The sequence below is a fragment of the Mesoplodon mirus genome (assembly GCF_964341445.2).
Source record: "Mesoplodon mirus genome assembly, chromosome: 9".
Lineage (NCBI taxonomy): Eukaryota > Metazoa > Chordata > Mammalia > Artiodactyla > Ziphiidae > Mesoplodon > Mesoplodon mirus.
The window spans coordinates 39424873-39451551 of NC_138985.1; the positions used below are offsets into that span (position 1 = coordinate 39424873).

General features: G+C 36.1%; 1 protein-coding gene and 1 pseudogene across 6 annotated transcripts in view; one reads left to right on the forward strand and one right to left on the reverse strand.

The window, feature by feature from the left end:
* The window catches only part of RUNDC3B (RUN domain containing 3B), a gene marked incomplete at both ends in the record, with an annotated part of 153899 nt that overhangs the window by 36010 nt on the left and 91210 nt on the right, over positions 1 to 26679 (forward strand). For 2 of the 5 annotated variants that reach the window (XM_082632762.1, XM_082632760.1), the window contains one exon: positions 24608 to 24658. The exons of the other annotated variants lie outside the window; for them this stretch is intronic. In XM_082632762.1, coding sequence (XP_082488888.1) covers positions 24608 to 24658 — 51 coding nt within the window. The remainder of the gene's footprint in view (positions 1 to 24607; positions 24659 to 26679) is intronic. 5 annotated transcript variants of the gene reach the window in all.
* On the reverse strand, positions 3984 to 5616 carry LOC309810535 (sugar phosphate exchanger 3-like; annotated as a pseudogene). Its single transcript has one exon. The product of its transcript is annotated as a sugar phosphate exchanger 3-like (transcript).

The window sequence follows — 26679 nt, forward strand, 5'->3', positions numbered from 1 at the left end:
AACTGAACTTACATTGTAACCACTGCCCATATAAAGCAAGAAAGAACTTGGCTATCTGAATCTAACTGGGTTGATTGTCTACCAAAAAACAAAACAAAACAAAACAAAAATCAACATATTTTAGGGATTTTAATAGGATTTAGAGTGTAAAGATAATATTTAAAACATCCAGTATAAAACTTAAAGTTACTTCATATACAAAGAACCAGGAAAATATGACCAATTGTCAGAGGAAAAGACAATCAAAGATGCCAATCCCGAGATGAATTATCAGGCAAAGATGTTAAATCAACCATTAAAACCATGCTCCATGATGTAAGGTAAATATTCTTGAAATGAATAGAAAGATAGAAGTTCTGAACTGAGAAATAAAAACCTCATAAAGGACCACATGGAAATTTCAGAACATAAAAGTAAAATATCTGAAATAAAACATTTACTAGGTGGGGTTCTATAGCAAAGTGGAGATAATAGAGCTGTGTATGAATTTGAAAATAGATCAATAGAAATTATCCAAACTGAAGAACCAGAGCCTCAGGGACCTGTTGGACAATAGCAGAAGATATAATGTTTACATCATTGGAATCCCAGAAGGAGAGGGGCAAGAGATTGGTGCAGAAAATACGTTAAAAAAAAAATAAAGCTATAAGTTCCTGGATCTGGGAAAAGAATAAACTTATTGGTCCAAGAAGCTTAGCAAACCTCTGAAAAGGTAAACTCAAAGTTAAGCACTCCCAGATACATCATAACTAAACTTCTGAAAATAAAAGATAAAAAATCTCGAAAGCAGACAGAGAAATACGGTACATTATGTACAGGGAGCAACAATTCAAATGACTATAGGTTTTTCATCAGGAACCACAGAAGAGACTGGAAGAACATCTTAAAATTCTGAAAGCAAAGAACTGCCAACTCAGAATTCTGTATGCAGTGAAAACATACCTCAGAGATGAAGGCAAAATAAAGAAATACTCAGATGAAGGAAAAGTAAGAATTGTTACTAGTAGACCTGGTCTAAAAGAAGTGCTAGTTCTTCAGACTAAAAGGAGATGATACCAAGGAAACTTAGAACTTGGTGAATGAAGAAAGAGCAACAGAAATGGTAAACATCTGGGAAAATAGATTTTTTTCCTTCAAGATTTTAAAAATATAACTGTTGAAAGCAAAAATTACAACATTTCTTGAGAGGTTTCAATGTTTGCATATATAATGTAAATGACATTTAAAACAAAGAGGGGAAAGTAAAGGGACTTATGTGGTCATATATTTTACTTGAAATGGTAACATATTAACTCTAAGTAGACTGTTAAAGGTTAGTTTTTTTTAATTGGAGTATAGTTGATTTACAATGTTGTGTTAGTTTCAGGTGTACAGCAAAGTAAATCAGTTATACATATACATATATCCATTCTTTTCCCGTATAGGTTATTACAGAATATTGAGTCGAGTTCCCTGTGCTATACAGTAGGTCCTTATTATCTATTTTATATATAGTAGTGTGTTTATGTTAATCCCGCTCTTCTAATTTATCACTTCCCCCCACATTTCCCCTTTTGTACCATAAGTTTGATTTCAAGATCTGTGAGTCTGTTTCTGTTTTGTGAATAAGCTCACTTGTATTTTTTATTAGATTCCACATATAAGTGATATCATATGATATTTGTCTTTATCTGATTTACTTCACGTAGTATGATAATCTCTAGGTCCATCCATGGTGCTGCAAATGGCGTTGTTTTGTTCTTTTTTATGCCTGAGTAATATTCCATTGTATATATGTACTACATCTTCTTTATCTGTTTCTCTGTCAATGGACGTTTAGGTTACTTCCATGTCTTGGCTATTGTAAATAGGGCTGCAGTGAACACTGGGGTGCATGTATCTTTTTGAATTACGGTTTTCTCTGGGTATATGCCCAGGAGTGGGATTGCTGGATCATATGGTAGTTCTATTTTTAGTTTTTTAAGGAACCCCCCTACTGTTCTCCATAGTGATTGTACCAACTTATATTCCCACCAACAGTGTAGAGGGTTCTCTTTTCTCCACACACTCTCCAACATTTATTGTTTGCAGATTTTTTGATGATGGTCATTCTGACTGGTGTGAGGTGATACCTCATTGTAGTTTTTTTTAAGGTATTTAAAATTTTTTATTTATTTTATTTATTATTTTTGGCTACATTAGGTCTTTGTTGCTGTGCGTGGGCTTTCTCTAGTTGCAGTGAGCAGGGGCTACTCTTTGTTGCGGTGCACAGGCTTCTCATTGCGGTGGCTTCTCTTGTTGTAGAGTATGGACTCTAGGCGCCCGGGCTTCAGGAGTTGTGGCTCCTGGGCTCTAGAGCACAGGCTCAGTAGTTGTGGCACATGGGCTTAGTTGCTCCACGGCATGTGGGATCGTCCTGGACCAGGGCTCGAACCTGTGTCCCCTGCATTGGCAGGCGGATTCTTAATCACTGCACCACCAGGGAAGCCCCTCATTGTAGTTTTGATTTGCATTTCTCTGATAATTAGTGATGTTGAGCATCTTTTCATGTGCTTTTTGGCCATCTGTATGTCTTCCTTGGAGAAATGTCTATTTAGATCTTCCACCTATTTTTTGATTGAGTTGTTGTTTGTTTTTATATTGAGCTGCATGAACTGTTTGTATAGTTTGGAGATTAATCCCTTGCAGGTCGCTTTATTTGCAAATATTTTCTCCCATTTTGTGGGTTGTCTTTTCATTTTGTTTATGGTTTCCTTTGCTGTGCAAAAGTTCTTAAGTTTAATTAGGTCACATTTGTTTTTTAATTTTTTTATTATAAAAGTCAGTTTATTTTCCCTTTCTGTGTTTTGTATTTTCCCTTTTTGTCAGTAATGAGCAATTAACTGATTGGGAACCTGCTTGATTAAATAAATTAGCAAGTTCATAAACATACCACATTTAAGAGTATAAAGCAAGAGGTTGAAAAATATTCCGTAACCCAATGCAAATTATGCAGCCCTCAAAATTGAACATTTTTCACCTGTTAATTTCCATAATTTAAAATATATATACAGTATGACCTTAAAATATTGATAATTAGTATAGAATTCACAGCTTTGAAAACATATATTCTACAGACTTCTAAAGAATAGATACCTAGATATGCCTCAGGCCCTAGTAATCCATTAATGTGATTCAGTGTCACATACTTAACGCTTACAGGGCCAAAAGGTCTTTCTTCTTTCTCTAATTCTAGTCTTCAGCTGAGGTAACGCAAGGAACCCGGTTGTGACACAGATCAATCCTCTGAAAATAGGGCTAAGCCAATTACCTTAGGGCTAAGCCAATTACCTTCCTAGTGGATCCTAAAGTTCCCAGACAACAAATCTGGGGTTGAGTACTTTGGTTGTAAGTTACACACTGGAGTGTTCACAATTGAGGTACCTTATGATCCTTGAAAGGAAGACTAAAGACTTCCAGGGGTCAAAGGGAATTCTGAATGAAGACGGAGGAGAGCAAGTTGGCAATCATTTGAAGGTATTTCTGCTTCTGGAGCTGAATGACTTTAGAGCAGACACAGAGTGAGAGCCAATCAACGTGTAGTGTGATTTTTTCCCACCGTGGTTAACAAAGGGATTCTCTGTCCAAGGCAGGCTTACACTGGACCTGGCTGGAGTGCTTTATCTGGATTTGATGTGTCAGAGATGAGCCACTCTCTGCAAACTCATGACCAAGCAAAATGCAACGGTCCTTTCTATTTGTGGAGCATGTCGTTGGTACAAACCATGCATAAATGCCTCGTAGTCACTCAGCTTTCCAGGCTGGAGAACTAGGGTCCAAGTCCAATAGAGCATTTACGGTTAGAAGGGTAAACCTCCACAGGCCAACAAAGACGCTGGCAGATTCATAGGCCATTCAGTACATTCATGAAACAACAGCGATAAAAATCGTTAACAATTACTCCTGTAGTGTAGAAAAACAGCTCAGGCTTCACTTTGGTCAGCATCTCCGGTGACTGACACTGTTGAAAGAGGCTTGACAGTCTGAGGTTATGTTGGAGCTCTTAAGACAACCCCAAAATAAGGTGAATGAAAAGAAATAGTCCTGATGTGTCTCCTATTTTTCTTGTTCTTTTGTGGGCACTAGTCACTCACTCAATATGTGAGCTTGTCGTCCTTGCATAAGATAGCATATTTCCCTCACTATTAATGGTGAAATAAACAGAATTGTGCAAATTGTCATAAGAATGAAAGAGTAGAAAACCCACATCCATCCTGGGTTGTCCTGGATCAAAGACACTAAATACTGGCTCACCGCAGCTCCAGTGCTCCCGGTTCCATCAACTATTCTGTGATGATCGCCAAAGCCTCACTGCTCCCTTGGATCAGCTCTTGATGACCCAGGTCCTCAGAAATAGCAGAGCTAATCATATTAGAAGGTCCACCAATAAAAAATCCTGTGACAGCCATCAGAAGTGCATTGATAGACTTATTGTTTGGAGAATGACTACATCCAATGAGGGACCTGACTGCCAGAAGCAGACTGAGAGCTAACACTGGGGCTCTCTTCTGTAGCACATCGGAGATGAAGCCTTGCAGAGTTCCACCTATAATTCCTCCAACATTGTATCAAATGGACAGCTTGTCGGCTTCAGCCTCCTTCCATCTGAAGTTATTACTTAGATAAAAGGGCAACCAGAAGAAGAAGGAGTAATTCACTAACTTCAAGCAGGCACAGGCCAGTGAATATGCTATAACTCCAGGAAGGCAACAAGCTTGGTAAAAGCTTATCGCCTTGACTTGGGTAACAGTCTTGCCTTCTTGGATTGAATGATTAGGATCAGCTTCATCTTCATTTTCAGCACCATTAATTAATGGCCTGTGCAAATCTTCTTCAAAATCTTCTGCCTCAATACCGGGGAGACCAATTTCTTTGGGTGACACCAGGAGTCTAAAGAAGATGATCCCGCCAGCAAACTGCACAGCCGCTGTCACCACAAAGGCATACTCATAACCATACTAAAGGACAGAAGAAGCTAGACACGGTCTCAAAATATTGCCCACTGAGGCACAGGCACTCCAGAGACCAAAAACAACTCCTCGTCCAGCTTTCCCAAACCATTTGCCCATAACAGTAACCACACAGGACCAACCAGTGGACTGCAGCAGGCCATTCACGATCCACAGGCTGCAGTACAGCCCCTTGTTGTAGAAATGCAGCCATTCTGTGAGAGTACCAGAGACAAACACCACTAATGCAGAGGAGCACATGCCAAAAGACAGGACCCATCGCAGATTAAGCTGATCTCCGACGATACTGCTGATGAAAAGGCCCACAGCGTAGGAGAGGAGAATGGTGTTGAGTGTTCCGAGGAAAAGAGTGGCTTCCTCTGCACTGGGAAACAAAAGGTTGCTGCTCTAGATCTCTACAGGCAGTTCAGTTGACTTGTTAAAAGCACATGGGGTCCACTGCTTAGAGGTACTGACTTTGACATTGCTAAGTGTTTTTCTTGATGCATGGAGCAACGAGTAACTGAAGAAGGTGAGCAGGAACATGAGCACATGATGATGGCTGAACCGGAAGAGCAAAGTTCCTCTTTGAAAAATATTTGGCCAGGCCATGTTCCTCCTGACCTTCCTTCTCACCTTGACCTTAAAGTCTGGATAATGAATGGTTTACATCGTTTCTTCTTTCCGAGTCCTGCAGTAGTCATCGTGCTCCAGCCAGCTGCTCCACTCACTCCACTGCACCCGCAACCCCGCCACTCGCATTTGTTTCTTTTTGTTTTTATTTTCATTACTGTAGGAGGTAGATCCAAAAAGATATTGCTGTGATCTATGTCAAAGAGTGTTCCAATGATTTCCTCTAAGAGTTTTATAGCATCTGGCCTTATATTTAGGTCTTTGATCCATTTCGAGTTTATTTATTTATTTATTTATTTTTTTGCGATACGTGGCCCTCTCACTGCTGTGGCCTCTCCCGTTACGGAGCACAGTCTCCGGACACTCAGGCTCAGCGGCCATGGCTCACGGGCCCAGCCGCTCCACGGCATGTGGGATCTTCCCGGACCGGGGCATGAACCCGTGTCCTCTGCATCGGCAGGCGGACTCTCAACCACTGCGCCACCAGGGAAGCCCCATTTTGAGTTTATTTTTGTGTATGGTGTTAAGGAGTGTTCTAATTTCATTCTTTTACATGTAGCTCTCTAGTTTTCCCAGCACCACTTATTGAAGAGACTGTCTTTTCTCCATTATAAAGTCTTGCCTCCTTTATCAAAGATAAGGTGACCATAGGTGTGTGGATTTATCTTTGGACTTCCTATCATTGTACATTGATCTATATTTCTGTTTTTTTGTGCCAGTACCTTACTGTGTTGATTACTGTAGGTTTGTAGTATAGTCTGTAGTTAGCTGATTCCACCAGCTCCGTTTTTCTTTCTCAAGATTGCTTTGGCTATTCAGGGTCTTTTGTGTTTCCATACAAACTGTAAAATTTTTAGCTCTAGTTCTGTGAACAATACCATTGGTAATCTGATACAGATTGCATTGCATCTGTAGGTTGCTTAGGGTAGTATAGTCATTTTAACAATATTGATTCTTCCAATCCAAGAACATGGTATATCTCTCCATCTGTTTGTGTCATCTTTGATTTCTTTCATCAGCATCTTACAGTTTTCTGAATACAAGTCTTTTGCCTCCTTCGGTAGGTTTATTACTAGGTATTTTATTCTTCTTGATGCAGTGGTATACGATATTTGTTTTTCTCTTTCTGACTTCAGATGCATTGGTAAATGGGATTGTTTCCTTAATTTCTCTTTCTGATCTTTCATTGTTAGTATATAGGAATGCAGGAGATTTATGTGTATTAATTTTGTATCCTGCAACTTTACCAAATTCATTGATGAGGTCTAGTAGTGTTCTGGTAGCATCTTTAGGATTTTCTATTTATAGTATCATGCCATCTGCAGACACTGACAGTTTTATTTCTTCTTTCCCAGTGTGGATTCCTTTTATTTCTTTTTCTTCTCTGATTGCTGTGGCTAGGACTTCCAAAACTGTTGAATAAAAGTGACAAGAGTAGACATCCTTGTCTTGTTGCTGATTTTAGAGGAAATACTTTCAGTTTTTCACCATTGAGAATGATGTTAGCTGTGAGTTTGTCATATATGGCCTTTATTATGTTGAGGTAGGTTCCCTCTATGCCCACTTTCTGGAGAGCTTTTATCATAAATGGATGTTGAATTTTGTCAAAAGCTTTTTCTGCATCTATTGAGATGATCATATGGTTTTTATTCTTCAGTTTGTTAATGTGGTGTATCACATTGTTTGATTTGTGTATATTGAAAAATCCTTCCATCCCTGGGATAAATCCCACTTGACTATGGTGTATGATCCTTTTACTGTATTGTTGGATTTGGCTTGCTAGTATTTTGTTGAGGATTTTTGCATCTATATTCATCAGTGATATTGGCCTGTAATTTTCTTTTTTTGTGGTATCTGTCTGATTTTGGTGTCAGGGTGATGGTGGCCTCATAAAATGAGTTTGGGAGTGTTCCTCCCTCTGCAATTTTTTGGGAGAGTTTGAGAAGGATGGGTGTTAGCTCTTCTCTAAATGTTTGATAGAATTCACCTGTGAAGCCATCTGGTCCTGGACTTTAGTTTGTTGGAAGATTTTTAATCACAGTTTCAATTTCATTACTTGTGATTGATGTGTTCATATTTTCTATTTCTTCCTGGCTCAGTCTTGGAAGGTTGTATGTTTCTAAGAATTTGTCCATGTCTTCTAGGCTGTCTGTTTTATTGATATATAGTTGCTTGTAGTAGTCTCTAATGATCCTTTGTATTTCTGCGGTGTCAGTTGTGACTTCTCCTTTTTCGTTTCTAATTTTGTTGATTTGAGCCCCCTCCTTTGTTTTCCTTGATGAGTCTGGCTAAAGGTTTATCAATTTTGTTTATCTTTTTGAAGAATGAGCTTTTAGTTTCATTGATCTTTTCTATTGTTTTCTGTGTCTCTATTTCATTTATTTCTGCTCTGTTCTTTTTTATTTCTTCTACTAACTTTGGGTTTTGTTTGTTCTTCTTTCTCTAGTTGCTTTAGGTGTAAGTTTAGGTTGTTTATTTGAGATTTTTCTTGTTTCCTGAGGTAAGACTTTATTGCTATAAACTTCCCTCTTAGAACTGCTTTTGCCAGTTCCCATAAGTTTTGGATCGTCGTGTGTTCATTGTCATTTGTCTCTAGGTATTTTAAAAATTTTATTTATTTTATTTATTTTGTCTGTGTTGTGTCTTTGTTGTTGCATGCGGGCTTTCTCTAGTTGTGGCAAGCGGGGGCTGCTCTTTGTTGCGGTGCATGGGCTTCTCATTGCAGTGGCTTCTCTTGTTGCAGAGCATGGGCTCTAGGCACATGGGCTTCAGTAGTTGTGGCATGTGAGCTCAGTAATTGTGGCTTGTGGGCTCTAGAGCACAGGCTCAGTAGTTGTGGCGTACGGGCTTAGTTGCTCCGCAGCATGTGGTATCTTCCTGGACCAGGGCTCAAACCCATGTCCTCTTCATTGGTAGGTGGATTCTTAACCAGTACGCCACCAGAGGAGCCCTCTCTAGGTATTTTTAAATTTCCTCTTTGATTTCTTCAGTGATCCATTGTTGTTTAGTAACATACTGTTTAGCCTCCATGTGTTTGTGCTTTTTACAGTTTTTTTCTTGTAATTCATTTCTAATTTCACAGCATTGTGGTCGGAAAAGATGCTTGATATGATTTCAACTTTCTTAAATTTACCAGGCCTTGATTTGTGACCCAAGATGTGATCTATCCTGGAGAGTGTTCCATGTGCACTTGAGAAGAAAGTGTATTCTGCTTTTGGATGGAATGTTCTATAAATATCAGTTAAGTCCATTGATGTAATGTGTCATTTAAGGCCTGTGTTTCCGTATTGATTTTCTGTATGGATGATCTGTCCATTGGTGTAAGTGGGTTGTTAAAATCCCCCACTATTGCTGTGTTACTGTTGATTTCCCCTTTTATGGCTGTTAGCTGGTAAAATCCCCCACTATTGTTGTGTTACTGTTGATTTCTCTTTTATGGCTGTTAGCATTTGCCTTATATATTGAGGTGCTCCTATGTTGGTTGCATATATATTTACAGTTGTTATAACTTCTTCTTGGATTGGTCCCATCACCATTATGTAGTGTCCTTCCTTGTCTCTTGTAACACCTTTATTTTAATATTTTAAAGTCTATTTTGTCTGATACGAGTATTGCTACTCTTTCTTGTGATTTCCATTAACATGGAATACCTTTTTCCATCCCCTCACTTTCAGTCTGTATGTGTCTCTAGATGTGAAGTGGGTGGCTTGAGACAACATATATACAGGTCTTGTTTTTGTATCCATTCAGCCAGTCTGTGTATTTTGGTTGAAGCATTTAATCCATTTACATTTAAGGTAATTATTGATAGGTATGTTGCTATTGCCATTTCCTTAATTGTTTTGGATTTGTTTTTGTAGTTCTTTTTTCTTCTGTTCCTCTTTTTGTTCTCTTGTGATCTGATGATGGTCTTTAGTGTTGTGTTTGGGTGGGGTTTTTTTTGTGTGTATGTATCTATTGTAGTTTTTTGGTTTGCAGTTCCCGTGAGGTTTTGATATAGCAGTCTATATATATACACGCTTGTTTTAAGTTGCTGGTCTCTTAGTTTCAAATGCATTTCCCATTTCCTGCATTTGTACTCTCCTCTTATCATGGTTGTTGGTTTTGATATTATATTTGTGTGTGGATGATTTCCTACTTTTACTGTATGGCTGCCTTTACTGGTGAGCTTTCACATTTGTGATTTTCTTGTTTCTAGTTGTGGCCTCTTTTTTTTTTTTCCCTGCCTACAGAAGTTCCTTTAGCATTTGTTCTAAAGCTGGTTTGGTGGTGCTGAATTCTCTTAGCTTTTGCTTGTCTATAAATTTTTTGATTTCTCTATTGAATCTGAATGAGAGCCTCGCTGGGTAGAGTTTTCTTGGTTGTCGGTTTTTCCCTTTCATCACTTTAAATATATCATGCCACTCCCTTCTGGCCTGCAGAGTTTCTGCTGAAAAATAAGCTGTTAACTTTGTAGGGATTCCCTTGTATGTTATTTGTTGCTTTTCCCATGTTGCTTTTAATATTTTTCTTTGTGTTTAATTTTTGTCAGTTTCATTAATATGTGTCCTGGCATGTTCCTCCTTGGGTTTATCCTCCTTGGGTTATCTCTGCACTTCCTGGACCTGAGTGTTTCCTTTCTCACTTTAGGCAAGTTTTTGGCTGTAATCTCTTCAAATATTTTCTCAGGCCCACTCTCTTTCTCTTCTACTTTTGGGACCCCTATAATGCAAATGTTGGTGCATTTAATGTTGTCCCAAAAGACTCAAAGGTTAGGTTTTACATTGTAATCCCTAAAGCAATGACTATAGAACAGCTAAGAGATCCAGTAAAAGTCTAATAGATAAATTAAAATGGAATGCTGAAAATATTAAAATTATCCAAAGAAGGCAGGGAGAGTAAAGGATAAATGGAAAACAATGAAATGGTAGACCTAAATCCAGTTGTATTATTAATTACATTGCATATAAATCATCTAGACACACCAATTAAAAGAGATTGTTTGGATTAAAAAAATGTTAATTTTTTAAAAAAAACCTTTAATATAGTGATACAGATAGTTTAAAAGTAAAAGATATAAAAAGATATTTTTATAAAACAGAGCTTCAAAAAGCAAAAGCTGGTAGAACTGACTGGAGATTAAAGACAGAAAAATCCACAGTTGTACTTATCAACTACAGCACTCTTCTCATAATAATCAGTAGATCAAGTAGATAGGATATCAATAATATAAGAGATCTGAACAGCATTATTAACCAACTGACTTAATTGACATGAATAAAACACTCCACCCAGTAACAGCAGGTTGTATGTTCTTCTCAAGGGCAAATGGGACATTCAAAAAGATCTTATTCTGAGCCATAACACAAACCTTAACAGATTTAAAAGAATTAAAATGATTCAAAATATGTTCTCCGACTGTAACAGACTTAAACTAGAAATTAAGAACATAAGATCTGAAAAATCACCAAATATTTGGGAATTAAAATAAATTGTAAGTAACTCATGGGTCAAAGAGGAAGTCTCAAGGAAAATTAGCAAGTATTTTGAACTGAATGAAAAATGAAATGCATCATATCAAAGTTTATGGGATGCAGTTAAAGCAGTGCTTAGAGGGATATTTAAGTCATTAAAAGCTTATATTAGAAAAGAAGAAAGGTTTAAAGTTAATAATCTTTAACATTATTAGACACAAACATTCAGTAGCAGGCATCTACAGATGTCTACAGCAGGGTTTCTCAACCTTAGTACTATTGACATTTTAGACGAGATAATTCCTCTAAAACTCAACATTGTTAAGATGTCAGTTCTTTTTTTTTTTTAGCGGTACGCGGGCCTCTCACTGTTGTGGCCTCTCCCGTTGCAGAGCACAGGCTCCAGACACACAGGCTCATGGCTCACGGGCCCAGCCACTCTGCAGCATGTGGGATCTTCCCGGACCGGGGCATGAACCCGTGTCCCCTGCATCGGCAGGCAGACTCTCAACCACTGCGCCACCAGGGAAGCCCAAGATGTCAGTTCTTAACATTGTTAAGATGTCTGTATTGATCGATAGATTCAATGCACTTTCATAATCTTAGCAGGTTTTTTTGTAGATATCAAGCAGATTCTATAAATGGCTAAACAAAGTAAGTAAAAACGGCAAAACAATTTCACAAGGGAAGAACAAAGTTGGACACTCAAGCTCTCTGATTTCAAGACTGTCAGGATACAATGATTAAAAGAGTGTGCTGGGCTTCCCTGGTGGCGCAGTGGTTGAGAGTCCACCTGCCGATGCAGGGGACACGGGTTCGTGTCCCAGACCGGGAAGATCCCACATGCCGCGGAGCGGCTAGGCTCATGAGCCATGGCCGCTGAGCCTGCGTGTCCGGAGCCTGTGCTCCACAACGGGAGAGGCCACAACAGTGAGAGGCTCGTGTACCGCAAAAAAAAAAAAGAGTGTGTTATTGGTGAAAGCTTTTACGTATAGATCAGTGGAATGGAACAGAGTCCAGAAATAGAGGCACACAAATATGCTTGATTGGTTTTGGCTAAGATAAAAAGGCAATTCACTGGTGAATTGATAATCTTTTTCAACAAATGGTGCTGGAACAATGGGATTACTGTATGCGAAAAATGAACTATGAGTCATACCTCACACCACATACAAGAATTAATTCAAAATGTATCATATACTAAATGTAAAAGTATTAAAAACCTTAAGAATATAAAACATCTTTGTTACATTCAATTAGGCAAACAGATTTTAGATAAAACAATAGAAGCATAATCCATAAAAGCAAAAAATAACGAAGTGTTGACCTCATCAAAATTAATAACTTTTGTCTTCCAGAAGACATTGTTAAGAGAGTAAGACAAGCCATAGGCTGAGAGAAAATAGTTGCGAATCACATATTTGACAAAGGGCTTGTGTCCAGGATATCCCAAGAACTATAAACACGTAATATTATGAAAAGAACTAACCCAATTTAAAAATGGGCAAAAGGGGACTTCCCTGGTGGTTAAGACTCCGAGCTCCCAATGCAGGGGGCCTGGGTTCAATCCCTGGTCAGGGAACTAGATCCCACATGCTGCAACTAAGAGTTAGCATGCCGCAACGAGAATCCTGCACGCAGCAATGAAGATCCCGTGTGCCGCAACTAAGACCCAGCACAGCCAAATAAATAAATAAATATTAAAAAAATAAAAATAAAAATGGGCAAAAGGTTTGAACAGATACTTCACCAGTGAAAATAGACAAATGGCAAGGAAACACATGAAAATATGCTCAATATCATTAGGCACTTGGGAAGTGCAATTAAAACCACAATCAGGCCCTACTGCACACTGACACCAAGTTCTAGTGGGGATGTGGAGAAATTGGAACTCTCGTGTGTTACTGGTGGGAATGCAGAATAGTTTCCCAGAAATCTCACTCCTTTACTCAGGAGAAATGGAAACTTATCTTTACACAAAGACCTATTCATAGCAGCTTTATTCATAATCACTGAAAACTGGAAACAGCCCAAATGTCCTTTATGTGATGACTAGATAAACCAACTGTTATATATCCACACAATGGACAAACTGAGTGATAAAAGGAAAAAACTTCTTTCTACACACAACAACCTGCGTGAATCTCAAATGTATTATGCTAAGTGAGAGAAGTGAAACTCTTAAGGTTAGATACTGTATGCTTCCATTTATATGACATTCTAGAAAAAGCTGAACTATTGTGTCAGAGAAGAGGTTCAGTGGTTATCAGGGGTTAGAGTTTGGGGGTGTTGATTATATAGTGTCAGCATGAAGGAGTTTTTTTGGGTGGTTGGAACTGTTATGTATCTTACGGACATGGTCACATGACTGCTTGCATTTAAAAAAACCCATAGAACTGTATACCAATAGTAAATTTACTGTAGGTTAAAATATATATTTATAACTCCCTCAAATTTGATCACTTTCCATTAAAACATTTTAAAATGGTGAGGATCCCACTCTTTCATTGTAATACTTAAAATTACCACTTATTGATCCCGACTTACTTTAGGAAGTTGAGTAGTTTTTCATAAAGTACAGTAGAAGGAAACCCCAAGGAAAATTCCTTTACCATCAGCCCTTCACATGTTTCTTGGCTAAATGTAACTCACTTTTTCTCTGCTTTGGAAATGAGTCATAGTGTGAGTTCCCTATACTTTTTCTGGAGCAGATGCTTTAAATTTGACATTGTACGAATGCCTTCCTCTTTTTTCCCTTTTCCCCTAATCTTTTCCACGCATACACACCCTATTCTCTTTGTCCCATTCATTCTCTTATTTAGCAGTCCATGTAGGCCCTGTGCTAGGGGATGGGATACGAAGATTAATCAGGCATGCTTTCACATGAAACTCAGTTTTGGAGGGCAAAGGGGAGGATACATTAACAAATAATGATGTATAATAGTGTCGTTGAGTCATAGTAGAAGTATTAATGAGCATGATGTAGTGCAAAAGGATGAATAATCCTTTCTACTTGGATGGGTCAGGGAAGGTTCCACACAAGAAAGGGGCATAAAAGTACCTCAAATAAAAATAAAAATTTCATTTGTTATGGGAGATTGAAAAAAATAAAAATAAATTAAAAAAAAGAACGACATAATGACATTTGCAGCAACATGGATGCAGCAAGAGATTATATACTAAATGAAGTAAGTCAGAAAGAGAAAGACAAATACCATATGATATCACTTATGTGTAGAATTTAAAATATGACTCAAATGAACTTATCTATGAATCAGAAACAGACTCAGAGACATAGAGAACAGACTTGTGGTTGCCAAGGGAGAGAGCATTGGGGAGGGGATGGAGTGGGAGTTTGGGGTTAGCAGATGTAAGCTATTATATAGAGAATGGATAAACAACAGGTCCTACTGTATAGCACAGGGAACTGTATTCAATATCCTATGATAAACCATAATAGAAAAGAATATTAAAAAAAAGAATGTATGTATGTATAACTGAATCACTTTGCTGTACAGCAGAAATTAACACAACATTGTAAATCAACTATCCTTCAATTTAAAAGAAGCTCGTTAATCATTCTTTTTAAAAATTTGTTAAACTTATTTTCAAGGAAAATGTTATATTTATGTCTATTCACCATCTCTGGACGCTAGGAAGATGTTATATTTATGTCCATTCACCATCTCTGGATGCTACTTTGGTAAGTGCTGTGCCATAAAGTCTGCTTCCTGTGGAAAAAAAGAATAAATCTTGCCCACACATACTGAATTCTTTGTTGATTAAATTACTCTAATCTCCCTTAAAAATGTTAAGCATAAGATATATGTAAATATCAAGAAGGATATCACTTTTCTGGAAGAAAGAACATTTGAAATATTCCAGTCCACCAAAAAACTAGTCAAGATAAGAAACTCAGAAATGGACAAGTCATGGTATAAAATATCTCAACAATCATTTACACATAGAGTTAACAGTCATTAAAATGTTTATAAAATATAGCAAATGTCTAAAAAAAATTTCATTTTTTAAAATGTCATCTGTGACTTTGATTATAGTAGTGTATTGTAGACCAGACAGTTTAAGAAAAATATGAAATTTAGCAGTAAAGTGGTCAGAAACAATCTTGAAAAAAAAGGGAAGCAATCTTGTAAACTTCAGCTAGGTGGTGTGGGGATGGGATACAGTAGTGAATTTTGTAAAGGTTATATGGAAAATAACTGATTAAAATGAAAAATCTTCTGAGTATCATAGAGGACTAAAGCCTATCAATTAGCAATACACTACTAATTGAAGAAAAAATGACCAAATATAATGACATACTATTGAATATATCAAATTTCCTATGAATTAATCTGCTAATTATACTTACTAACATTGGGCTTACTGACTCACATTCAGTTTAGATTTTCGTCTTGATTCCAAACATTGTTTCCCCATTATACTTATGTACAGAGAATCCTTTTTTGGTTTTTAAATTGGTGTGCTCTAGCCTCATGGGTCTTTGCCTTTTTCTTGACTATACCAGACACATTGCTGTCATAGAGCACCATTGCACTTCTCCTAGATATCCAAATGGTTAACTCCCCATCTGTTTCAAAACTGCTCATTGAAGCCTAAACCCTTCCAGCATATTTTATTTTATTTTTTTAATATCTTTACTGGAGTATAATTGCTTTAGCAGCATATTTTAAATTATAACTCACCTTTCCTCCTTTCACCCCAAGCACTTCTGACCTCTTTTCCCTGTCCTACTTTTTTTTTTAATTAATTAATTAATTTGTTTTTATTTTTGGCTGTGTTGGGTCTTTGTTGCTGCGTGTGGGCTTTCTCTAGTTGTGGTGAGCAGGGGCTACTCTTCATTGTGGTCTGCGGGCTTCTCTTTGTCGTGGCTTCTCTTGTTGCAGAGCACGGGCTCTGGAGCGTAGGCTCAGCAGCTGTGGCGCATGGGTCCAGCTGCTCTGCAGCATGTGGGATCCTCCTAGGCCAGGGCTCGAACCCATGTCCCCTGCATTGGCAGGCGGATTCTTAACCGCTATGTCACCAGGGAAGCCCCTGTCCTACTTTTTTTTGTCTTAGCTTCTAACATATTATGAGATTTACTCATTATGATTATTGTTTATTATATTCCTTTACCTCTGCTAAAATGTAAGCTTCGTTAGGGTAAAGATCTTTGTCTGTTTTGTTCATTGATGTATCCCACATTTCTATAACAGTGCCTGGGATATGGTAGGCACATAGTGAATATTTGCTGGAAAACAGAACTCTGAGAAATTCCTACTTCTTGAGCCCCAGAGTACTAAACTCTGGGTTGGTTTTTTTGGGCTTTTTTGTTTTTGTTTTTTTCTCTGATAGTATCTGGATTCAGACTCTTAAAATAAGGTAGAACGCCTGTGACTTGACATTTTAGAATTTCTCCAGTCCAGTTGAACTGTTATGATACCTAAGCATTGTTCAGGAACACTGGCTTGAACCTCAAAGCTCTTCCTGACTTAAATGATAAACAGTTACCTCCCCATGAGGCCACCTTTTGAAGTGTAGTAATAACACTTTTAGAAACAATGGGTAAAGACAAACCTATCCATTTGGCTTTTGAATTTTCTTTGTTCATTTTTGAAGGTTTTCCAACTTTTGATTCTTGGTTTGCACACAAAATGAGATTTGAATTGTTTCTGTTGTAACATAAGAACACAACTCACCCAATAAAACCTACCAACTCAGGCCAAAAAAACATGATACAGTAGATAAGAAAGTGGCTCCGACGGTTACCAAAGTTTGGCTTTTAGACAGTGGACAAGGCCACTTTGAACTTGGAATGTACTTCCATTATATACTTGGAAATGTAGGAAACCTTCAGCAGATTTTACATCTCAGGAAATCATGATATTCAAAAAATTCTTGAAACATCCAGGGTTATATGTAGCATGGTAAATTTGGTTCAGTGTCTTAAATTGTATAGGAAATAAAATTAACCTATATATAATATAGTAAATTTAGGTTCAGTAGTAAATAAACAACTATGTAGATTCTAAAAACAGAGAACTTTAGTCTCTAAAGCAAGTATAGTTAAAAAAAAAAAAAAGGTAACTGGAAAAATTTAAGTGTCACTCAGATTTCCATATTCCTCATGTAGCTTTTTTGGTTAAAATCATATTCCTAAACTTTTATTTACTTCTAAGCTTATAGCCCTTATCATTTCTTGTTTTTCTGATGCCTTTTGAAAAACCTCTTTCTTCATTTTAAGATTTTATCCCATACTGGCCATGTAGACTACTTGACTTTGTTTGCATTCTTGTTAATGTTCTACTATGTTTTTAAAAAAAGAAGGATAGAAAGAAAATTATAAACCTCTAGCACGGTTCCTTAATTTAACCCCTTTCTGTATATATATACTTTTTGTCTTCTTGGACTGCCAGTCATTTTTTGCCTTCCCTCTTACCCCTACTCCATGTAAAAATAACAAGAGGTTCAAATATAAAGCCATAGGAAATATTAATAAAAACTTCCAGAAATACCAGATATAATTGCAGCTGGCAACATTTTATATATCTGTCATGTAGATTATCTGTGTATATACCTATGAATGTATATACATAGACAATATGTGTATTTTCTTTGTTATGACCTGTATTTTGCCCTTAGTATTGGCCATACTATATTTTTCCATTTAATTTTGTTTTATTAGTATTTTAAGACTTGAAATTAAATTCAAATAACATAAAGTTCACCATTTTAACCATTTTAAAGTGTACAATTCCTTGGATTTTAGTATTCACAGTGTTGTGAAACTATCACTACTGTCAGTTCCAGAACATTTTCATTACATTAAAGAGAAACTCTAGGGGGCTTCCCTGGCGGCACAGTGGTTGAGAGTCTGCCTGCCGATTCAGGGGACACGGGTTCGTGCCCCGGTCCAGGAAGATCCCACATGCCACGGAGCAGCTAGGCCCGTGAGCCATGGCTGCTGAGCCTGCGCATCCGGAGCCTGTGCTCCGCAACGGGAGAGGCCACAACAGTGAGAGGCCCGCGTACCGCGAAAAAAAAAAGAAACTCTAGGGACTTCCCTGGTGGTCCAGAGGTTAAGAAACTGCCTTACCATTCAGGGGGCGTGGGTTCGATCCCTGGTCGGGGAACTAAGATCTCACATGCTGCTGGGCGACTAAGCCTGCGCTCCGCAGCTCCTGAGCCCTCGCGCTCTGGAGCCCACGCGCCGCAACCAGAGAAGCCCACACACAGCAATGAAGAACCTGCACGCCACAACATAGACCCAGCGCGCCACAACGAAGACCCAGGGCAGCCAAAGTAAAAAAAAAAAAAAAAAAAGTAAAAAAGAAAAGAAAGCCCAGTTCTGATTAAATCCCTCTATTTCAAATTCTTAGAATAAAATTAAATTTCTTTAAAAAAAAAAATCTATATCCACTAAGCAGTCACTTCCTCTGCTCTCCTCCCCACCATTTCCTGGAAACCACTAATACACTTTTGGTCCTTATGGATTTACTTTTCTAGATATTTCATGTAAATGAAATCATAAAATATGTGGCTTTTATGTTTGGCTTCTTTCATTTAGCATGTTTTCAATGTTTGTCCATGTTTTACAGGTACCAGTACTTCATTCCTTTTTACGGCTAATATTTCGTTATATAGACACACCACATTCTGTGTATCCATTAATCATTTTAATTAATTTATTATTAATATTATTTAATTAGTTATTTTTGGCTGCATTGGGTCTTCGTTGCTGTGTGCAGGCTTTCCCTAGTTGTGGCGAGCGGGGGCTACTCTTCCTTGTGTTGCGCGGGCTTCTCATTGCAGTGGCTTCTCTCGTGGAGCACGGGCTCTAGGCGCACCGGCTGAGCACCGGCTTAGTTGCTCCACGGCTTGTGGGATCTTCCCAGACCAGGGATCAAACCTGTGTCCCCTGCATTGGCAGGCGGATTCTTAACCACTGAGCCACCAGGGATGTCCCTCCATTAATCATTTAATGGACATTTAGATTGTTTCCATTTTTTCTCTTATAACTAGTATGTTGTAACATTCATGTACAAGTTTTTGAGCATCTGTTTTCTATTCCCTTGTGTATATTTCCATTTCATTTTTAAACAAATATATAATATTCCATTGTATGAATGAACCATAATTAATATCCTTTTTACTTACCAAAGTTTTTTACCAAATTTCCCTTTCATAAACATGCTGTCATATATCACTGAAAATTTTTTTACATAGTTTTCTAATTTCTTTGAAATTATTTTATATTAATGATAATAGCTAATGAATTCTTAGAATTGTAATTACTGAAATTAAAGGGTATGCACATTATGATATATATGCTATGTTATGTTTAATATATGTTGCTATATTGTCTATCAGAAAGGTTGTACCAACAATAATATATGTGGTTATTTTTCTCATATCCTCATTACATTATTATATTATTATTATTATTTTTTTTTTTTGCGGTACGTGGGCCTCACTGTTGTGGCCTCTCCCATTGCGGAGCACACGCTCGGGACGCGCAGGCCCAGCGGCTATGGCTCACGGGCCCAGCCGCTCCGCAGCATGTGGAATCCTCCCGGACCGGGGCACGAACCCGTGTCCCCCGCATCGGCAGGCAGACTCTCAACCACTGCGCCACCAGGGAAGCCCTATTTTAATTTGTTTTTATTTACAAATGAGATTGAATGTAAGTTCATGTTTATTAATCTTTTTCCTAATATTTTGATTATGAACTTTGCTTCTTTTGTGGAGTGAATTTTTTTAATTAGTCTAGAATAGAAAAGAACTAATTATTTACATCATGTGGAACTAGTTTTTACATAACCCATTTGGATCAGTGACCTTTTTCTCCCTTGATATTAGTCTTCTTACATGATTATTATTGGCAGTTTATTATTTTACTCTTATTTTTCATTTGAGAGTTTATTTCTGTTTTGAAACGTCTGAAATATTTTTCTTATCTTAGTTTCATAATACTTTATATGGCTTTGAATGTCTAAAATTCTACAACAGACTATTCCCACATACTTGGTTATTTGCTTCTCTTTGGAGCTATGTGATTGTCATAGTACTCTTAATAACTGTATTTGTTGTAGGCATTTTGGGGTGAAGAGCAAGAAAAGTATCTCAAATATTTCTACTTATTAGGAGATACAGACTAAACAGTTTATATTTTGTAACCAAACCATAATTTTCAAGGAGTCATTTTAACCTCCAAATTTAAATATTTTCTTATTTATAGAAGGAGAGATTTATTAATGGTTTTAAACTTTGTTATCCCTAGAGAATTTTTCAAGTTTATTTTACATGAACTTCACTTTCAAAACCCCTTCAACTTAAAGAATTCCAGTTTAAATTTGGCTTCTGAGAGGGAGTACTACATAGAAAGAATGTATTATGAAAAGATTAATTAAATAATAGCTACTATTGATAAAATTGCCTAGGATGTTTTTAGTGTTTTTTTTTAATATATGAGAGAGTTAAAAAAATTTATGATTCTACCAGGTAATCCAAATTCTTGGATTTAGCAGGAATTGATGGTCTCTGATGGTAGTTCATGTTTGTTTATCTGTGTTTGTAGCCCTTTGAGTTTCTGCCAGAAGAATAATGGGACATTTCCAGTTTGACCTTAATGATTTTTGCAAATTAGCATAGAGCAACTTATAGTACTTGTAATAATCAAATTATAGTTTGTTTATTTTCAGTAATGGAAAGTTGTTTTCTTGAGAAAATTTTTTGTTACATAATTTCAGCAACAGTTTTGATCATTTTTAATGCTCAAATATTGCTCATTTAGAGGAAGTAAATATTTCTCATTTTGTAGAACATGGAAAAGATTGCACAATTTAATGGACTTTAATTCATCTTTGGAGAGCATCATAATTTCAGTTCCTACACCTTTCTGATTTTCTAATCTCAGTGAGTTGTTGATGCATATAATCTATTATATTTTTCTTCATACATTCCTTTTCTTTCAAGTCACTGTGACTTTTCAAATGTAAAATATTTGCATGATTTTGGTGCTCAGTTTTTAAAAATTGTTGAATCAAATAGCCAAATACTTTTTCTAATGTACCTAACGTCTACCTGTAAATGGCATTTTAAAGTAAACTTTTAAAAAGTTTAATATGTCATATATAATATTAAATTTTAATTTCAGAAGCTATTAAAAAATGGAAAATGGCTACATAGAAAAGAAGATCATATTGTTTCATTGTTAGCTTAATTATAGTGCATATTGCAGTTGTAAATATTGCTTCACTGAATGATTTTTCTCTTACATATAAATACATGGTTGAAGATTCAAAATGTCAAACAATAAGAACTTGCACATTATTATTATCAGTGACAGAAGCGAGTATATGCTATCTGGTATTGCCAGTTTAAAAAGAAAACTTGTGAAAATTCTGACTTACTATCTGATCACTTATAATCAGTTTCGTTATTTGCCTTATAAATAGCAGTCAGTTTACAAATCAGTCCATCTAGGGGTCTTTTCAGGAATCCATCTTGGATCACATAAAAATAAATTCATCTACCGGTAGCCTTATTAGCAGAGTATATACACAGAGAGAAAGAAAATTAGACTAAATACAGCAAAGGCAAAAGGCTCACCTTCTACGTAGTTGTCAAATTTTATCTATCATGATAATGTAGCTCAGTCGTCAAAGAAATCAAAATAATTAGAAAGCTGAAGTTGTAACAAGGGCTAACATGAAAAAATGGAAGAATAAATATCATATTTATGGATTAGAATTATATTCAGTCTTATCACCAGGGCTGATTCATGTGTTTAAAGCCGTGGTCAGTAATCTTTTCTGTATGATGGCCATTTTCCACCTTAATATAAAGATTATAAAGTTGATTTATTTTCATTTATTTGTTTTTGAAAAGTATATACTTTTTGAGTCAGAAGACATGGTATCTTCAGTATGATTAAGCATTCTTTCATTGCATATCTATTTTTTAAAAAATATTTATTTATTTATTTATTTATTTATTTATTTTGGCAGTGCTGGGTCTTAGTTGCGGTATGTGGGATCTTTGCATGCAGGATCTTTAGTTGTGGCCTGTGGACTTCTTAGTTGTGGCCTGTGGACTTCTTAGTTGTGGCATGCATGTGGGATCTAGTTCCCCAACCAGGGATTGAACCCAGGCCCCTTGCATTGGGAGTATGGAGTCTTACTCACTGGACCACCAGGGAAGTCCCTGCCTATCTATTTCTGAGTAGATTCTTCTTTTGGCTGAAATTTCAGAAACTAACACCTAATACCACAATATATTATATAATTATAATGGTACATTTGAATGAATTTTGTTCTTGAACAAAACACTTTCAGTTTATTTGGTCTTGTCTCAACTGTCTTAACATTGTATATTTTAAATGTGTGAAGAAATTTTATGTATTTTATATATTAATATACCTATATTTTATATGTGATATTATATGTATTTTATGTTATAAATATATTTAAATAAATATTTAATATTGTATACTTTAAAACAAAAGTTTTGATTTCAACTGCAAATGAGAACGTTTTCTACTAACCAGCACTCCTTGAGCCACTTTGAAATAATGTAAGCTTTGTCATTCATTTATATATATATTTTGTGGGAGCAACTAAGCTAAGGCTTTAAATTTTATATGAAAAATATTTACCTCGTTCACAGTGCATGTTTACTGCCCCATTATTTTTCCTATTTCTGAGGCTGTAGTGAGAACTCATATCCAACCAGAAAAGCCAGCTGACTGATTCTCTCCATGTGTCAGATCTTGTCTGTAGCCAAAGGAGTAGATCAGTATGAGGCTACAGGGAACAGGGGTGTGCTGGGTCTAGGCAGGCTCGCTCTGGGCCTCTCCTTTCCCATCTACAAAACGAGAGTGGTGTTGAAATTTGACTACAGACAATTTGGAATCTTGTGGATTGTCATTTGGTCTGGATGCTTCTGGTTGCTTATAACTGACCTAAAGTGAGATATTAAATTATGATTAAAGCAATTAATGCCTACAAATAAGTGAAAATGTTTTAATTGTTAAAATTTTCACATGGTGTTCCATAGCCAGGATCAAAATAACATGCATAACCAGGGCATAAAGGCTAACATATTAACAGCTTTAAAAAAAACCCTAAACTATGAATTGAGCTTCATAATAGATTGAATAGTTGTTTCACATTTTGTACCAAGGATTGATTAAGCCATGACATAAATCTGGACATGATACATTTTACTTGATGTATTTTTTGAAGTAAAATTACTTTAAGTAGGGTTTTCCTGGAAATTGTTTTTACTTTGATAACTTTTGATTACATAAATGACTACAAGTAAGATACATAACTTAACTTTCAAGGCAGAGCTAGTAAATATGGTTTAAACATTAAGAATTGGTTTTCTTAATATTTTCAATGAAAAGCATTCTGTTCTGATTTACATTTAATGCGGAGAGATTTTCATTTTGTTTGTTGTAGTTGTAGAAAGAGCATTATGTTTTAACATGGGCTTCAAGTAGGGTACCTTTTGGTTATAGATCCTTTTGGATATGTGTTTCCAAATTTAATATTCATTTACAGTGATACAAATAGGAGGATAGAGGTGAATAGTAGAGACATAGAAGTGACCAATAGCACAACTATATATATCTCCTTCCTTTCACTTTTTTATACACTACTGACTGTGTTTGGTTGGTTGGTTTTTGTTTAGTTTCATAAAAGGTCTAAGTATTTGGAAAGGTGTGGAACCATGTCCTATGGGAGATTTCAGTGTTTGCTTAGGAAACAAAAAGATATCATCTGTTGGGAATATGACTTCAGAAATTTGGCTTTGGAGTTTTCCTGTATAGGAATTGCCAAACAACATAGGCAAGAATTTATAGTACTTTTCCAGATGGTGATTGTTAAACAATAATTGGAAGCTGGAGGAAAAACAGTATTTTGCATGAAGTAGGCATTTAGTCAACACTGGTTAAACTGAAGAACATTTTACTAGATATTGAAGTGCTGTTCTCATAATTCTGAAAAAAAAAAAAAAAAACCCATACAAACTTTAACTCTGCTTAGACCAAAAAAAGAAAGAACTGCTCTTCAAAATGAATTTTATAACTTTTAGAAAAGTTAACAGTAAAAAAAAGTATATTTATTTTTAAAGTTGAAACCTTTCTAAGCCGTATAGTTCAATAAGTGAGTAATTTTTCTAACCAATCGTATAAATTCTGAGGTGCAAAGCTAGCAAATTCAGTCAGGCTTCTTTATGTTTGGGTAAGAATAATGGAGGTGAAAGTAGACAGGGAAAAATAGCTTCTCATTTATTTCTGTGACTTAAAGACAACCTAGCCTCTCCAACAGAATAGGCTACAGGGACCAGCTTGATTTCCGTGCTGAGTAGAGCATGAGCTCAATTCATCTTAATTGAGTTCATTTTATTTATTAGGTATAAGTGGTGTTTACTGCATCAAGATTATGTGTAGCCATCTTATTGGGGCCGTTCAGTTTGCTATTGTAAACTTGATGTCAGGTTTCTTAAATATCTGTGTGTTGTTGTTGTTGTTTATTTTTTTTAAAGAGATTTCCCAAAGTTGCCGATGGCTGGCTCATCTCCAAATACCTCTCCAAGGTACTCTATGCTGGTGATGCCTCCCGCCACTGAGCTGCACGGGAGCATGGAATTGACTTACTGGGGAGGGCTGTATCAGTTAAGTGATCTTTCTTAGTACATTGCATGGGGTTTGCAAAACTTTCTATTTTTGTTTTTGTTAATCCAGAGGGCAGAACTATACTTTATGCTAAGTTTTATATTAAAAGCTTTTTGTGAATCCACACAGTACAATAATCCATTTGCTCTCCTTCTTCTCCTACATGACCCCTCTATATTTCTATTAAGTTTCATAGTTTTAAGCACAATTTTATTAATCATGCATCTCTGTGTTATTTATATTTTATTATAATGATAATATAAGACTTATTGGTTATTTTCTCAGTTTTGTAAGTGCTGAGTAGTAATATTTGTATTACATGCAAACTGGGTCTCAGGGAAGCTGTGTGAATTTCCAGAGTTACTCAGTAAAACATACATGGGCGCTGTCAACAGTAATTGTTTCACTGTTCTTGAACCACTAGTGGGAATACATTCCTTAGTTTCCTTTCTTCCAGGTAGAATATATGCCTTTATTCACTTATTCAAAACTTTTTTATTGAGTTCCTGTTGTATGCAAAGCACTGCTAGGTCTCTGTGGTAATGACCTAGCCTTTTATTATATTTTTCACTTAGAAAAGAAATACGTAGTTATTATTTTTAAAGATTACTTATAATAAGAAAGGTAGAAAGTAGAAAACAAATGTCTTCTCATTTTCTCAATCCTGATCCCCACAATCACTTTAAACAATTTAATGTCCGCTATGTATAACCTTAATCACTACTGAAACCCATTATGCTTGATTTCTTCAGGGCTACACATTTATGCCTGGCTCTCTGTGTGGACACCAGCCCTCGGTACTCTAATTCAGTCTACTGGTATTCTAAGCTTTATGTTAAAAAATGCTGGTGGAAGAAAAATACAAAACCTTTGTACTCTGTTGGAAAGATGGTAAAATTACTGGGATAAAAAAGCCTATTAAGTAAAATTCACTTTTCAGATTTTTGGTGAACCTGGTTATCTTAATTTTTTTTTGTTTTGGAAGATTAAGAATTGACTAATTTTTATGGTGTAGATACATACTTTAGATCTTTGTTTGTGATAAATTCCTTACCAGTGAACAAGACATTAATTGTCAGTACCAAAGGGTAGTAATTACATTTTATAGATTAGTGACTGTGATTCATAGTTGCTAAATGATTAACTTGAGGCGTCTTGTAAGTAACCTACAGAGCTAGCAGTATAAGTACAGTTGAGTATCTAATCTAGACTCAGATTTCTTCAGATCAGCTGAAAGTGTAATTAAAGTTTTTTTTTTAAGTGTTTAAATTTGTTCTTTTTTAAAAAACATTAACATGAGACTTTATCTAGAAAATTAATCAAGGTCGTAATTTTACTTTCAAAGCTGGGTGGTCTAATAAATATAAGCTTCAACTAATAGTAGTACTGTTTTAAAAGGAAAAGATTCTGACCTTTTGTTGAAATGGGAATTTTCTCTATTCAGTAAAAAGATAGTAGAAAATATTAAACTAATTTTCATAAATTAGCAGTAAGAAATTTAGGATTGCTGCTATAAAATTTACAGTGAAAAGTTAAATACTGAAATATTAATATATTGGCAACAATAAATCCATAAGTAACCAGTTTCCTTTAAGTATCTGAAACTTTTGCAATATCAGAGTAGCTTATTAAAATTAAAATGGGACTGTCTTTTATTGCTTGTCTAGATGAATAGCAGCTCCAAGGTAATAGTCTTTGTTGTTATCATCTAGGTGATATATTGTAGCACTAACAAAACTTCAGCTTGTGAGACCAGTCTTACATTGGCTCTTTACATAGCAAAGTACTAATACAAAGGGTGGAGAAAGGAAGTCACTTAACAGATTCATTTATATTTTATATTATCAAAATATGATGTGTCATTAGCCACTACTAAATAGAGAACCACTTTGGAAAGTTTAGTTCTTGTTTTCAGAAGGTCTCATCTTGCCATAAAATAAGA